This window comes from Mauremys mutica, chromosome 1 (assembly GCF_020497125.1).
Source record: "Mauremys mutica isolate MM-2020 ecotype Southern chromosome 1, ASM2049712v1, whole genome shotgun sequence".
NCBI classification, from domain to species: domain Eukaryota; kingdom Metazoa; phylum Chordata; order Testudines; family Geoemydidae; genus Mauremys; species Mauremys mutica.
This window is the reverse complement of record NC_059072.1, coordinates 196,993,811-197,009,288: the sequence shown is the minus strand read 5'-3', so window position 1 is coordinate 197,009,288 and position 15,478 is coordinate 196,993,811. Positions and strand designations below refer to the sequence as shown.

Below are 15,478 nucleotides of genomic sequence, written 5' to 3'. Positions count from 1 at the left end.
TTGCTGCAATTTAAGCCCATTGCCCTATCCTGAGGTTGAGAACAATTCACCCTCCTCCCTGTAACCTTTTATGTACTTGAAACTTATGTCCTTCTGTCTTCTCGTCTCCAGACTAAACAACCCCAATTTTTTCAGCCTTTCCTCATAGGTCATGTTTTCTAAACCTTTAATCATTTTTGTTGCTCTTCTCTGCACTTTTTCCAATTTGTCCACATCTTTCCTGAAATGTGGCACCCAGAATTGGACTCCAGCTGAGGCCTTATCTGTGTAGAGTGGAAGAATTACTTGTCTTGCTCACAACACTCCTGATACATCCCAGAATGATTGCTTTTTTAGCCACAGTGTTATAGGTGACTCATATTTAGCTTGTGATCCACTATAACCCCCAGCTATCCTTTTCTGCAGTATTTCTTCGTAGACAGTCATTTTCCATTTTGTATGTGTGCAATTGATTGTTCCTTCCTAAATGGAATACTTTGCATTTGTCCTAATCAAATTTCATTGTTTACTTCATTTTGTATGTCCAGATCATTTTGAATTGTAATTCTGTCCTCCAACCCACTTGCAGACTCTCTCAGGTTGGTGTTTGCAAACTTTGTGTGCCCTCTGTTGTTGTTTAAATAATTTAAGATACAGAACTGGACCTAGGACTGATCCCTGCAGGACCCTACTCTATATCCTTTCCAGCTTAACTGTGAGCCACTGATGATTCCTCTGAGAATGGTTTTCCAACAGTTATGCACCCACCTTGTAGTAGCTCCAACGAGATTATAGTTCCCTAGTTTGAGGTCATTAGTAAGGCTTTTGATACTGTCCCAAAGTCAAGATATACCACATCTACTGCTCTCATCCTCCACCATCCCCACAAACCACAAGGCTTGTAGCCCTGTCAAAGAAAGCTATTAGGTTGGTGTGACATTTGTTCTTGACAAATCCATGTTAACTGTTACTTAACTAATTATCTTCTAGGTGTTTACAGACTGATTGGTTATTTGCTCCATTATCTTTCCAGGTACTGAAGTTAAGCTGACTGGTCTGTAAAATGGAAACAGTGGTTGGTCTCAGGTTTTGTGAAAGTCTCCTTTAACTACTATCTTAAGAGCCACATCTTCACTTGAAGAACAGGAGTATTTGTGGCACCTTAGGGCTAGTCTACACTTACCTGCCGGGTCGACGCGGTGAGTTCAACTTCTCGGAGTTCGAACTATCGCGTCTAATCTAGACGCGATAGTTCGAACTCCCCGCGCGCTCCGGTCGACTCTGGTACTCCACCACTGCAAACGGCGGTGGCGGAGTCGACCTTGGAGCCGTGGACTTCGATCCCGCGGCATCTGGACGGGTGAGTAGTTCGAACTAGGGTACTTCGAGTTCAGCTACGCTATTCACGTAGCTGAACTTGCGTACCCTAGTTCGACCCCCGCCCTTAGTGTAGACCTGCCCTTAGCGACTAACACATTTATTTGAGCATAAGCTTTCGTAGGCTACAGCTCACTTCATCAGATGCATGCACTGGAAATTACAGTAGGAAGATATTGTATGCACACACAGAACATGAAACAATGGGTGTTGCCATACACACACACACAAACGAGAGACCAGCAGGAGAGGGAAAAAACTTTTTATAGTGGTAATCAAAATGGTCCATTTGCAGCAGTTGACAAGAAGTTGTGAGGAAGGAGAATAAAATTAAAGTAGGCTTGACTAAAGACGGAGTGGATGGGTCACTACACAAAGTAAAACTTTCCCCATGTTTTTCTCCCCCCCCATTCTGGATACCAGTACTTTAACTTTTACAGTACCTTCCACTGAGGAGCTTCAGATTTATGATGCACTGAGATACTGTATTGACCTGTATTAAAAATCAAAGGAATCCAATTTTTTTCTGTGATGTATTTTTCTGTACTGGGATGCACAGGCAACCAAGTTCTTTCCTTATGCTCAGCCTACTTCCACAGGCCAACACATCTTTGTACTTTTAAAGGGTTGCAAAAGGAGTGGAGGAAGCTCAACACACAATGTTGTAGGTTTCTCCCTCCCCTCTCAAGGATTTAAATCCACTTCTTAACAGGCTATGATAGAAAGACTGGGTGAATAGGCTAAAGGCAGATTCTGTCCATTTGCTGGTTCTCTAACAGTTCAATCCATCATAAAAGTACCTCACGGTTGATTTCTTTTGAGTTTCATTCCAAAAAATGAAAGCTAAATAAGCCTAAAGTTAGTCATTTTTCTGCCTCAACTCACTAACTTCTTTCCCAAGTGGAAAATGTTGGGTACACATGCAATCTGAGTGATTTGAGAAAGGAATAAGAACACAGGCCAATTCCTGCTAACAGTTAAGTAGCCTTATTGACTTTAGGGAAAACAGATTTTTGCACAAGAATAGATTTTGGTTCCTTCTGCTTTTTCACACCTGGTATAAGCAGAATCTTATTCACTTTCATCCTGTAAACTGAGCACTTTAAGGGGAAAAAAAATGAACAAGGTCTGCTTGATTTACACATGCAAACAAAAGAGCTCTCAATTCATTCTATCCTAGCCTTAAACACCAAACCTAATGTAACAAGGGTGTCACTATAGCAGCCTTGGTTGGACTGTTTTTTTGAAAGATTCTTAATCATTCTTTTAAGATGCTGATTTTCAATGAAGTCTTTTTGTTCAGGGGGGCAGAGAACACAAGGGAATAGATCTGTCAACTCCTAGTCATTCAAAAGCTGAAAGGCTTTAGATTGTTTAATGTTTGTATAGTGCACACACAACTCATGCTTAAAAAAAACCCCTCATGTCAGAGCTGCTGATCACACATTCTAGAATAGATAATACTTAGTCCTGCCATGAGTACAGGGGACCAGACTAGATGACCTCTTGAGGTCCCATGATTCTAATTGTAGAAGAGCTTGGTGACAGAATGGCCTGATGTGGTGAATCACTGGAGGTTAATTACACAAACTGGGCATCATCCCACAAGTAATATTTGGGTTCAATTTGAAAACTAATTCATTGTCCTCAGCTAGTGCAACACCAGGAGGCACTTTTCAGAGTAAGACAGCCTAAAATACAATGCCACCCAATGTAATTGTCTCACTACTACTACCTCTACTTCAGTGGATTTTACACTTTTTTTTTTAAACATAAAAGCTAGCTGCCTCCCAGAGTGAGATAGGGTATGTGGTGTAGAGTCCGTAGCTTGGGGGAAACACCTGCAGGGCTTGGCTTTGCACTGTGCCCTGTGGAGAGCTGAGGGTAGAAGCACAAGGTTGAAAGAGATGAGCAGGATGGGGAATGTTGCAGTGTTCATCCCCATACAGATAAGTACTCCACTACCTAGGAGGAAGGAGGCCTAAGAGGACAGCGTAGCATCCCTCTTGCTACCTCTTATTCAGAAGTATATGTTTGAAGAATTGAGTGTAGTGAGAGTAGAACAAACTTGTTAATTTTATATAAATCATATGCAAATATGTATGTAGATAAATGTTTGATGACTTCATAATTTTTTTTGCAAGATGTAATTCATACTTAGGCCTGGCCCTTCCCTCCTATTAGCCTTAGGCCCCCTCATAATCTTAATCCAGCCCTGGTTGGAGGGATCTGGTGGAAGCCCCCCACTCCAGGTATGGTACGGTCCTGGTAATGGATTTGCTGGAGGGACCTGGATGGGAAAAAAAGGGGGAGCTGGTAAAAGCCCCCTGGGCAATTATGGAACAACAGTGTACGGTGCAGGTAACCCCATGTTTATCTGCAGGGTAGTCCCAGTCATCTAATAATAAAGTTGCAGCCTAATTAAACCCACATCAAATGCCTTCCTGTCCTCCTTTCAGCATAGCCAGACAAGTAATGTGTTTTTGTGCTGGCTGTTTCACTTGCTGTTAATTTTAGATATGGGCTGACTACCTTTAACTTTCACATTAGTTTTGCTACAAAATTGAACACATACAGGGGTGGAGATCTTATGTGAGGTACCTAGCCAAGAACCTTCCTCTTTTAAAATGAAAAGGCTCTATTCCCTAGAAAGATGCAATCAATGCTTGATAAGTATTTCTGTGGTACAGGCCTAGTCTTTCTGCACTCTCTACTCAACAGGGCAGAGCCTAACCCTACTTGCTTTGTATACAAATCCATTAAGAAATTAAGGTACATGGTTATGGTACATAAAATCTCAAACTATACTTTCCACACATTGCTTTTTACTTGAAAAACTTGAGGGGTAAATAAGTCAAACAATAGGGCCATAGCCTCTATTCTATGATCTATCCAAAATAGCATCTATATACTCAAGTGTCAAGGAAGCATGCCAGCTTTTGGCCCACACTGCTGTAGTCAATAAGGTATCCTAGTTAAACATGTAGGACATTGGGTTGGGAGTCAACCCTTTATTATATTCCCTACCCAATTACAAGCCTGTTGTGTGACCTTCACTTTTCTGTGCCTATATTTCCCCTCCCAACCTGTCTAGATTTTCAGCATAGATACTATCTACTTACTGTATGTTTGTACCACACCTGGCCCACTAGGATGCTGATCTCAGAACATTTACAATAGATGTTTAATTCTTTTCTGCTCCTTAGCTCCTCTTTGATGCTGTGCTCTGCTGAACAGTGCAAAGTTCCGTTCTATATCCATTCCATCGTCAGGCTCAGACTGCTATCAATAGTCACTGACATCAGATAAAAGTCAAGTGAACACATTTTACAGAATCCACTATAGAGTGATTAGATGGCAACAATTTTTGTTCACTCAAACCCGAGCTGAGTGAAATTGGAGCTGAGATGAAAGTTGATCCATTGCATTACTACTACTAAATTAGCTTGACCAGTTTTTCTGAACAGTACACGATCCACAGTCAAAGTGAGAAGTGATATTCTATAAGCAAGTAGATTCTATCTTGAGTAATAAAAGTCCAAATTTTAAGGTACAGCTCGACCATGCAAACTGCCTTTACGAAGATTATGCAGTGTACTTGTAGCCATCTCGGGCCCAGCATATTAGAGAGAGAAGGTGGGTGAGGTAATATCTTTTATTGGACCAACTTCTGTTGGTGAGAGACACAAGCTTTCGAGCCACCCAGAGCTCTTCTTCAGGGCTGGAAAAGGTACTCCAGCATCACAGCAAAATTCAAGGTGGAAGAGATTGTTCAGCATAAGTAGTTGGCACATATTGTAAAGGACCCTGCTAGGTAGGGTACAATAGGCTCTGAAGAAGAGTTGTGTGGCTTGAAAGCTTGCCTTTCACCAACAGAAGTTGGTCCAATAACATATTACCTAACCCAACTTATCTCTACAAAGGTGAGTTTTGTTCTATACCACAACATTCTAGAGTGTAAGTAGCTATATGCGGTTAGTTAATGAGGTCCTTTATAAAAAATTACAGCAGTGTCTTAAAGAATTAAATGCAGGAAAGTTTCTAGAGAGTCAAACACCACTCAAAACAATTAATATGAGAAATATGTTCATTGCCAGAAGTAATTGTTCAAAAGAGTCAAATAAATGGTTCAGACCTGAAGTTATGTTATGGAAAAAGACAAAATAGCTTTTTATTTAAAAGCAATGGAACTATTGGACAAGTATAAGTTAATATTTCATCTGTCAGTATTTCTAGGAAGCATGAGATTTCTGCAGTAGACAGTTTCAAGTCTAATTGAACATGATTTACAAGTCATTTTTCTCTGATTTAACATTTCTTTATTTTAAGATGTTTAAAAACCATAAAGTATTGTGTGAGGAACACATCCCAGGTTAATTACAGCAGTCGTTCGTAGAACAGGAGATAAGCTTGTGAGTTCAGCACTTTAGATACAGCTACAGGTTGCACATGGGTATCACTGATGTGAAACCACTGTCCCGCTGATTCAGTTTCTAAAGCTGTTAACAAAAATTTTAAAAAAATCTTAAAAGTAGTGAAGCAGAAATGTCACAAGTTACTACCAGTTTAGAGAAATTCCATTTAGAGTGGACTGTAGTGAAAATACTGGTGATGCTTACCTTGAGGAATTTCTCCCCGGAGGACAAGATCAGAAAGATGGTTTCTCAGAGTTCTCATCTTGACATAGGCAGTGTAGTGTCCAGACCTCATTGTGCCACTATGTTCAACCACCCCATATAGAGAGTACAATACTCTTCTATTCCCTTCAGCAACGTTCTGTGAAGTGACAATTTTGTTATAGTGCCAGTGTAGTACAGATACTGAGATTCAACCTAGCTGAAATATCAGCCTTTCAGACCGGTGTGTTTTGATTCCATTGTTCTGTACTGAGTCAGCTCTGATTCCACTTGTCAGCATAGAAGCAATGCGTTAATGACTATGAATATGACCAATGTTTAAAATTAGAAGTACACTACAGCAGAGCTCTAACGAAAGAGCTCAACTGTACTTGCATATAGTCTATCATATATTGCCATATGATGGGGTCAGTGAAGTTTTCGGATTGGTATGGGGAGATTCTGATTAATGGCTGACTGTTTTGAGAACATACCAAAACAGTTTTCAAAAACAAGCAAACACCTCTTGCTGTAAGGGTTGACGAGTCCAACCATTTGCAAAAGAATTAAAGGATTTTTTTTACTTGCCTTGCATTTAATTGCACAGAAAGGAGCCAAGTCTATCACTTCTGGAAACTTTATGTGTTTGTTAACTTTACGTAGATTGAATCCTGCCTAGAAATAAGAAAGACAGAAATGAAGAAACACAAACAGGACCTTAAATCACGACATATATAAACAGGTGATAGAAGTCTGTTCTGAAAAGGTTACAAGTTTAGTTATTTTAAAAAATTCCAACAAGACTTCAAAGATTCATTTAGAACACAACCAATCTTTGGATGGAAAACAAAGTTGGGGGGTAGGGAAAAGGAAAGAGACTATTACTTCCAACAGTCATGCTTTTCAGTTCTTTATGGCCATGTTCCAAATTTCCTCCTGTCTATGGTTTCTCTACACATTTCTCTGGAGCATAGGGCTACATGGCTGTTGAATTTACAGATTTAGCGTGTGTTGGCATTAATGACAATAGCAGTACAGTTCTAAGAAGAGTATACTTATAAAAACCTCTGATCCATTGCTAAAGACAGTGCAGAAAGGCTGTCTATGCTACATTCTCCAGCCTGGTTTTAAAAGTCTCAAGTGATGAGCCTTCTATCACTTCCATTCAAATGCTATTCTACAGCTCAATAGGTACTAATGTTGAACATCAAGAAAAGCTTCCCCAGCTTCCTTCCTTTAATTTAATCACAAATATATCCCACTGGATCATTTTACACAATTCTGCTCTCTCCCTGGAGTTTCAGCTACTTAGACAGTTATAGCCTTACTTGATTGTTTGGCCATGGTGCATTATGTAATTATTAATTTTAAACTTTTAAGTCAATCCTTTCTGATATTCATTTCCCTCTTCTCATTTCTCTTTAGTTTATCGCTGTTTTTCCGATATTGAAGAGCCTCAAACTGAAAGCCATAATCTAGGTACAGAGGGACTATAACCTCTGTAGTTAATATGATGCTCTGTATATTCACACCCATTCAAAATACATGAACACATTGCAAGCTTGTATCTAATTTACTGCCCACCACCAGCACTTAGAAGTCTTTTAGCTGTACTGCTTTCTATTTATGTATTTCTTAGAGTGGATTTCTGTTGCAGATCATCCTTCTCCATATTTAGTAAGTTTGTTTTTCAGCATGAGTCAATTTATTTTTTGTCTATATTTCTTAATTCTACATTTCTGGTAGTTAAATTGTTTTAATAAATATCTCTTTGCTAGAAGAACTCAAAAATTCTAAGAACTATTACAGTAAGCAAGAGTAACAGGAATAAGTGCATCAGGAATATTTCTCACATTACCTATATATTACTTCTAAAGTTGTAGAAAGAATAGTAGTTAATGCAACAAGATTATACGGAAGTTAAGATCCATTAACTTCCATGGGTTATTACTATATACAATTTTAAAATACAAGAGTTAACCAGTTAATAATACCTGTTGAAATCTCTTTAAGTGAAGTGTTAAAATTGGAGGAGCAAGAGAAATTAACATTTGCTTTTTGGCATTAGTGTAAACATGCTTCTTCTCACCTAAAGGAAAGAGAGAGCACCATTGGTTAGATAGTCAAGAATAAATGCAATAACAACGTATAAAAATTTTCTAATATGAAAGTGAGTAAAATCACGTACTAGGACTGGAAACAATTTATTTAATCCATCATTATAGTATGTTTAAGACACTGATGATTTCCCTTCAAAATTATAAATGTTTACAAGCTGCCATCTTCATGATGGTCCTCGTTCAAGAGACTAACTAGTGTATATCACATTACCACATCATCTGCTTGAATAGAGTGAGTTCTAACACTCATTTCTAGGACTTCTACAGAATTACATGCTGAATGGTGCTTTTATTAGTCTGCTGGGCAAATTTCTGCATGTTCTCCTCCTATGGCTCATGTACTATAGTAAATTTTAAAAGTTTAACATTTAAAGAGTTTAAAAAAAACATGTTCCGTCCTACTATAGAGCCAGACTGTGAGCCCCCTTGCTCTATACTGGTGGAAACTTACAAGTAGTTCCGTTGAAGACAACAGGGCTACTCATGAGTAAGTGCTCACTAATAGGAGTAAGGGGTTCAGTCTGGCCGTTAAATACTGGGTATCAACAGATACAAGAGAAACTACCCATGCAAACCTGTTTAAAAACAAGCAAAGAAATAAAGATAGCGGATATGGACAGATTAAGAGTTGGTTTTCTAGTTTGTATGTAAAACTTAATTGGCATACTTTTTCCACTAGTCTTTGGTCCATAATGTCTTTGTGTACATACATCACAGAGCAATTTATTGATCTCACTGAGTTTCTCATTACGAGTGAACTGATATAAACAATGAAGGATTGAACCTTCTTCTATGTTTAGGTCTTCCCTGTTTGAAAGAGTACAAAATGCTGTTTCTGGGTCCTCATTCACCACCTCATATGTCTTTAACTCAGCCATAGGAAGGTCATCCAAGATATCCATATCAGAGTCAGTAACATCATCTAAGTGTATTTTTTCTAAGTTAGTAGCAAGTTCCTCCTCTTCCCCATGATAATCTTCTTTAACAGATAGATTGTCAAGTCCACTAATACACTCAGTAGTAGAAACTAAGCCTTTCATAGCAACATCCATATTGGTTTCATTATCTTCATATTCTTGTTCTGGACTTTTTATACTTTCATGGGCACTATGTACATCTGAACTATTCTCTTGATCATTTAAATCTTCCTGATTTAAGCAAAGTTCTTCACACTGACTGGAAGATTCCTCCTTTTTTTTCAGGTCAGCGACTTCAGAGTTTATTTCTCCCTTTGTTTCTTTATCTTCCTTCACATTTTCTTCAGATTGTTCCATAGAACATACACTGGTTATCTGAAGCACCTTTCCTTGAATTTTTTGCTGCCGACGCTGGTTCTACAAATAAAAATATGCAGTGTACTGTACAATATTGTATAAAAGCAAAGAAAAAGTTGCTGTATTTTTATCTGCTATGCACCATTTATTTTGGAAATCCCTTATTACTTCAAGCAATGGGAGTTGCCATTTAAAGAGGGAATGATCTAATTTAGCGATCATAACAATCAGAGGGCATCAACTCAAAATGATTATGGCCAGTATCACTCTCACTCAACTTCTCAGATGCAGTCCTCCCACACTTCCAATTAGAATACCCATCCTGCAATCCAAATCTGAATTTCTTTTATGTCCCCAAAATGTTTTTTCTTGCCTATATTCCTCCAGAACCATCTAAGTGCTTCTCTTGCAGTCACTGACAAGAGAAAAGCCTTCTGGTGTATGTTAATGCTGTTGTATTTATTTTCTGTTGCCTGCTTTCCTAATGCAACTTCACAACAGGTAAAATAAGATAACTGATCCTGTAAGCTTTGCACTTGAGTGGGGAGAAATTGTTAGTTGTCCCCTTGCAAATGATCATCCTACACAAAGTGGACTAAACAAAAAGTCTAGCATTTTATCTTACGCCCAGGGTGAAAGTGCTTAATGTTTATTTTTGCATCATAACCAACCTTGGCTTGCTTCTTGGCCTGCTTCTTTGCTTTCTTCTGCAGGTGCTTACTTGCACCAGGATTATCACCCCTTTCCTTCATATAACTGTCATTGTCTTCATCCTCTTCATCATCTTCATCCTCTTTTTCCTTCATCTTTTTAACATTTTTCTCATTTGAACTTTTCTTAACACTCTAAAAATCAAAACAGATTTGATCAAACAAATAAACATCGTACCACCAGCATAGTTTCAAGGACAAAGACTTCAGATTAAAGATTTAATTTAATATCAGTTGTGGGTTTTTTTCAAAATAACATAACAAAAACAATATTCCCCCTCAACCCCCACAAAAAAAAATTGCAGAGAGACTGGCATATTACCAAGAACTTTAAAATTAAGCTGCTGACTTTTTAGGTATTGTAACAAAACATTCCCACTCTCTCACACACACACACACACACACACACACACACACACACACACACACTGATTTCGCTGCTCTTACTCTTACTGGGTAGTACGTTACTCCACAAGCAACCCCACTGAAATCTATGCTTGCAGAGTACAATACTACTCATTGTGACTCAGGATGGCAGAACCAAGCCATAAACATTTAAAGATGGAACTTAACATTCAGGTTTACTGATATTAATCTCACTGAATCCACAGAAGATACTAAATATTTTAGATAGTTTAGAGTAACTTCAATAAATAGGTAGTAAGTGTTTGCAGGATCAGGTGCTCTATTTGCTTCTATTAATATGAAAAAAAGGCCAGTCAATGCAGGAACATTTTATCAAAACATCTTTTGGATGAAATATGTGTTTTTAAAAGTTTCTTCCCTTAGTGTTGTGGGGTTTTGTTTTTTTTTTAAGTGTAGTACTACTTATATATGTTTTGAAGATGAAAGGAGATATAATGTGTGCGCCGATGGCAAAAATGAAACAGATATAAATCTAAAACAGGTAAACTATTTTTAGATTGATCAGTTAAGTAAGTGCTCTAACCATATGTCTCTTCACCTTGAGAGTATATGATAAGGCTCTGAGTATCAATATTAGATAGGAAGCCTCCATTACTGTCCCCAGTGCAGTAAATAGACAGGAACTTAATATTTGAAGAGCCATCTAATTTGACTCAGGAAAGTCTGGCTATTGACACATTAATATCATGAGATCTATTTAAATTTTAGACTCATATCACTGAAGAATGCCTAAATGCTTACCTGAGATAACATTCTTTACAAGTCAGCCAGCCTTTCAGCTTAGCAGATTTTTTCTGACCAAGGCACTAACTAATGACAGGAAGATTAGCAGACATGGCAGTAAAATCACCAATGCCCTGCCTACAGTAGCATTTCCAACCATCAGATAATTTTCAAAGAGGGCTTGTGTAGCCACAACCTGTAGAACTTATCTTAAGGAAATGCATTGTTATTCTCTATCATTTTATTGTGCAACTTTATTAGGTAAGATTATTGAAGATAAGCACCTTTTGAAATTACGTACTTTTTAAAAATTTCCTCTCTAAGATCCAGCTAACAGAACTGCACACCAAAACGAATATATATTAAAAAAAAAAATACCTCTGATTCTTACCTGATCATCTAACACAGGCAGTGACAAATCAAGGAAAGACTCATGGACCAAGGACACCTTAAGCAAACAGATTTTACTTAATATAATTAGAGAAACTTTGTTTTTATTAGTTAGAAGTTTAAACACAAATTAGAAGCTAGCACTCCGCTGTGGATGTAATGGGGCAGGGGAGAACGGCTCACCATTTCTTGAACTTTAGTCCTTTATTAACACGCCTACCTATGGACTTAAGCTCTTAACTTTAGGCACTTTAAAAAAAAAAAAGTCCTGCCTTACAATTTTTTGAATTTAGCATCTTTGCCATTTGTTTCCCTTCTCTTTTGCCTGTTTCTGGGATAGCACCCAATGCATGCTCTTACTTGCACATACAAATTATGACTGTTTATATTTATATTTACAAAACAGGAACCCATGAACCAAAACCAACATCCCTACTAAATCTCGTAACTCAGGATCCCTGCAATTTTTCAGAATTAAGAGAAGCATCCCCGCAATCCTCTCCAAGCATTCAGTTCTCATCCCCGCATCAAGTCCCGGGAGAACAGATGAGATTTGCAGCACAGGTGAAGAGATATTTCTGTCAAATTTTACCTTTTGAGAAACTTGCAGCTCCTGCCGCCTAGTTTCCTTCATTTAATAAACTCCTATCTCATACATCTTATTTCTACGTATATTACTACTTGTTTCTTCTGTGCACAAGTCTTATACACAGTGTTTTAAAGTATACCAAGCAGACCGTCTACATACCGTTCTGCACTCCTCACACATGATTGTACTAGATAATTCTCCACCAAAAATTCTGTCCACAAAGGTTGGTACTGCCTTTTTCTTTTCATACTCTGAAAATCAGAGAATTCATTCAAATATATGTCATAAACAATAACTTCATCTGTACATTAGTGACTACATAAGAACATAAGAAAGGCCGTACCAGGTCAGACCAAAGGTCCATCTAGCCCAGTATCTGTCTACCGACAGTGGCCAATGCCAGGTGCCCCTGAGGGTGTGAACCTAAAAGGCAACGATCAAGTGATCTCTCTCCTGCCATCCATCTCCATCCTCTGACGAACAGAGGCTAGGGACAGTGACTGCTTTGATTTGATGTTAAGCTGTGTGTAAACAGGGAGATTGCAGTGTAAAGTCTATGGTTTGCATTTGTTGTGCTTTGTGTTTGTTTTCCTAGAGAAAAAAAAACAAGCTTCACAGATTTTGGAGGATAGGGGGAGGGGGAAACACGGTGGCACGAAGGTAGAGAGAAAGAGAGAAGGATAGAGGCTGTTAGAAAAATAGGTTTAAATTGTTTAAATTAAATAAGCATCTTTATAACATTTCTCAGCTGCATCTCTTTCCCGCCCTACCTTCTCACAATTCATACAGCACAAGGTTTAAAATTTTTTTTTCAAGGTTTTAAAATAATCTAGGAACCATCTCAAGTCAAACTGCAATCCTAACAAATCTCAAATTAAAAACAAAATGGAGCCAGTCAGCACTTATTTGGGGAACTAAGAAGGAAATCCTAGGTGGTTGGGATTTTGAATTAGGTAAATGATACTTCACCTCCTCTCCTTGCTAGTGTGTATTGTTGCCATGCTCAAAAATATACACCACAGTGGTAGCAGAATTTCATTGGGAGGGTTCGATATGCCCAGCTGTAATCAATTTAAGTACTTTGAGATTTCAGTTTGTTATATAGTGTCTGATCATCCAGAGATCATGTAATGCATAATGAAGATAGGGTCAAATCTTGCTTATTTTACCCATGATAGTGCTCCTACTGAAGTCAGTGGTCCCTTTGAATGAATAGCATAAGCATAATTTTTAGGCTTGATACTCTAGAGCAGTGGTTCTCAAAGCCAGTCTGCTGCTTGTTCAGGGAAAGCCCCTGGCGGGCTGGGCCGATTTGTTTACCTGCCGCACCTGCAGGTTCGGCCAATCGCAGCTATGACTGGCCGCAGTTCACCGTTCTAGGCCAATGGGGGCTGTGGGAAGCAGCGTGGGACGAGGAATGTGCTGGCATCCCTTCCCGCAGGCCCCATTGGCCTGGCGCGGCAAACAGCAGCCAATGGAAACCGCGATCGGCCGAATCTGCGGACGTGGCAGTTAAACAAACCATCCCGGCCTGCCAGGGGCTTTCCCTGAATAATTGGCGGACTGGTTTCAAGAACCACTGCTCCAGACAATATGTTAATTTAGAAAATGTGTGTTAAATCATGCAACTAAATTACATTTGAAAATATTTAAAAAAATGCATGAGTAATGCATTGTCCAGGTTTCAATTATCAAAAATAATTTTAAACTGTTATTTTACCTTTAATTTTCTTTTTTAGCTCTTCATTTTTTTGGTCAGAGTCATTCAATGCTTTAAATATTCCAACACTTACTCGCTGAAAGTTAGAATAAATAAATATTCCATCATAAGACTTTACAAAACATTGTTTCCTAAATGCGTGTTCAGTTAAGCATTTCAGTTGGATAGAATTCCATCTTCACCAATTAAAAATAATTAAGCTTAATAAACTTTAACCCCCATACTAGGAAAGTAACAAGACTGTTTGCACTCTGCAGAAACATGGACTATTCCCTACATTTGGGCTTTTTTAAAGCCATTTCCAGGTGTTTTGGTTAATATATTTAGTAGGAAGTCCAAGAAATAAACAGTCTCCCAAGTAAGCCCTGATGCAAACAAACCATAAATCCTCCGCAAGGATCCCTCACCCTACTAAAACAAATATTTTGTTTTATAAAACTCTAGCGACGACCACCCACCTTCCAAACCAATTGCTTTTCAAGGTGCTTCTACAGCAATATGAGGCCAGCAACTTATTATTATTTACAGGGACGTCAGACACCTATTTCAAGTTCTTGTTATGTTCATATTAGCCCATTGCTTTCAACATGGGCAGAACTGGGCCCCACTGTTTAGTACTCTTGATTCTATTAGTATACCATCAACAAAAGACAGAAAATTCACCAGAGTGCGCCCCTCCAGGACCACCATTTTATCTAGAGAACAATATTCATTGACTTGTTTTCCCCTCTAAGCAGTCACAGCTATGGCCAAGTCCAAGAACAAGCAGCTGGACTCCCTTCCTCTATCATAGCAGACTGCAGCTGGTAGCCTAAACAGCCTCCTTTTATGGATGACTGTTTGGGAAGAGAGAGAATAAAGAAATCCTCTAACTAGCCCGCCTCAAAAATCCTAACACTGATCACACAATCATGCAAATGACAATGTGGACAAGTCAGTTCAGTATTAGTTGGGATGAGGTCTAAAAATTCTTTGCAGACCTAACGAAAAGGACTAAAACTTAAAACTGTTACAATACACCTAACAATAATAAAAGACATTAAGAATAAGGTTTACTCTAACAAAGCACTAAAATCAGTATACTTAGACAAACACCCACATTGTTATATACTACAATGAAATAAGAACTTACTTGGATCTCTTCTGCCCTCATCCCATCCAGTAAATAACGAAGCAATTCCTGGCTGTCTTGCTGCTGGTAACCTTTAAACCGTATTGCTCTGTTTAAACGGAATGAGAATTATAATATATATATAAAATTAAAATGTGAATTATTTTCAACTTGTCCACAGAAGACAGAAACAAATCTCAAGTGTTGATGAAACAGATACCTGTAGGTATATGGGAACTTCTGAAAAATATGAAGCTGAGAGGGTAGAAAGTCTCATTTTATATGCTTCTTTCATTTCACTTTAACTCATTTCTATTTTAGTCTACACCAATGTCTTTGAAAAGTTTATAGATACCATCTGAACTTCTGCTGGCACATGCACAATGAGAGACAAATGAAAACATTTTTTGTTAATAGTAAAAACTGCCCTACTACTATATAAT

The 15,478-nt window shown here is 38.3% G+C and overlaps 1 protein-coding gene across 4 annotated transcripts in view; it reads right to left on the bottom strand.

The window, feature by feature from the left end:
* Nucleotides 1-5,500: 5,500 nt before the first annotated feature.
* Nucleotides 5,501-15,478, bottom strand: part of USP16 (ubiquitin specific peptidase 16) — a 28,768-nt gene continuing 18,790 nt past the window's right edge. For all 4 annotated transcript variants that reach the window (XM_045002269.1, XM_045002268.1, XM_045002271.1 and 1 more), the window contains exons 9-18: nucleotides 15,057-15,144; nucleotides 13,925-14,000; nucleotides 12,364-12,455; nucleotides 11,617-11,673; nucleotides 10,038-10,211; nucleotides 8,760-9,426; nucleotides 7,967-8,061; nucleotides 6,561-6,647; nucleotides 5,976-6,132; nucleotides 5,501-5,855 (exon numbers count right to left, since the gene is read on the bottom strand). In XM_045002269.1, coding sequence (XP_044858204.1) covers nucleotides 5,734-5,855; nucleotides 5,976-6,132; nucleotides 6,561-6,647; nucleotides 7,967-8,061; nucleotides 8,760-9,426; nucleotides 10,038-10,211; nucleotides 11,617-11,673; nucleotides 12,364-12,455; nucleotides 13,925-14,000; nucleotides 15,057-15,144 — 1,615 coding nt within the window. In that variant the 3' untranslated portion in view covers nucleotides 5,501-5,733. The remainder of the gene's footprint in view (nucleotides 5,856-5,975; nucleotides 6,133-6,560; nucleotides 6,648-7,966; nucleotides 8,062-8,759; nucleotides 9,427-10,037; nucleotides 10,212-11,616; nucleotides 11,674-12,363; nucleotides 12,456-13,924; nucleotides 14,001-15,056; nucleotides 15,145-15,478) is intronic.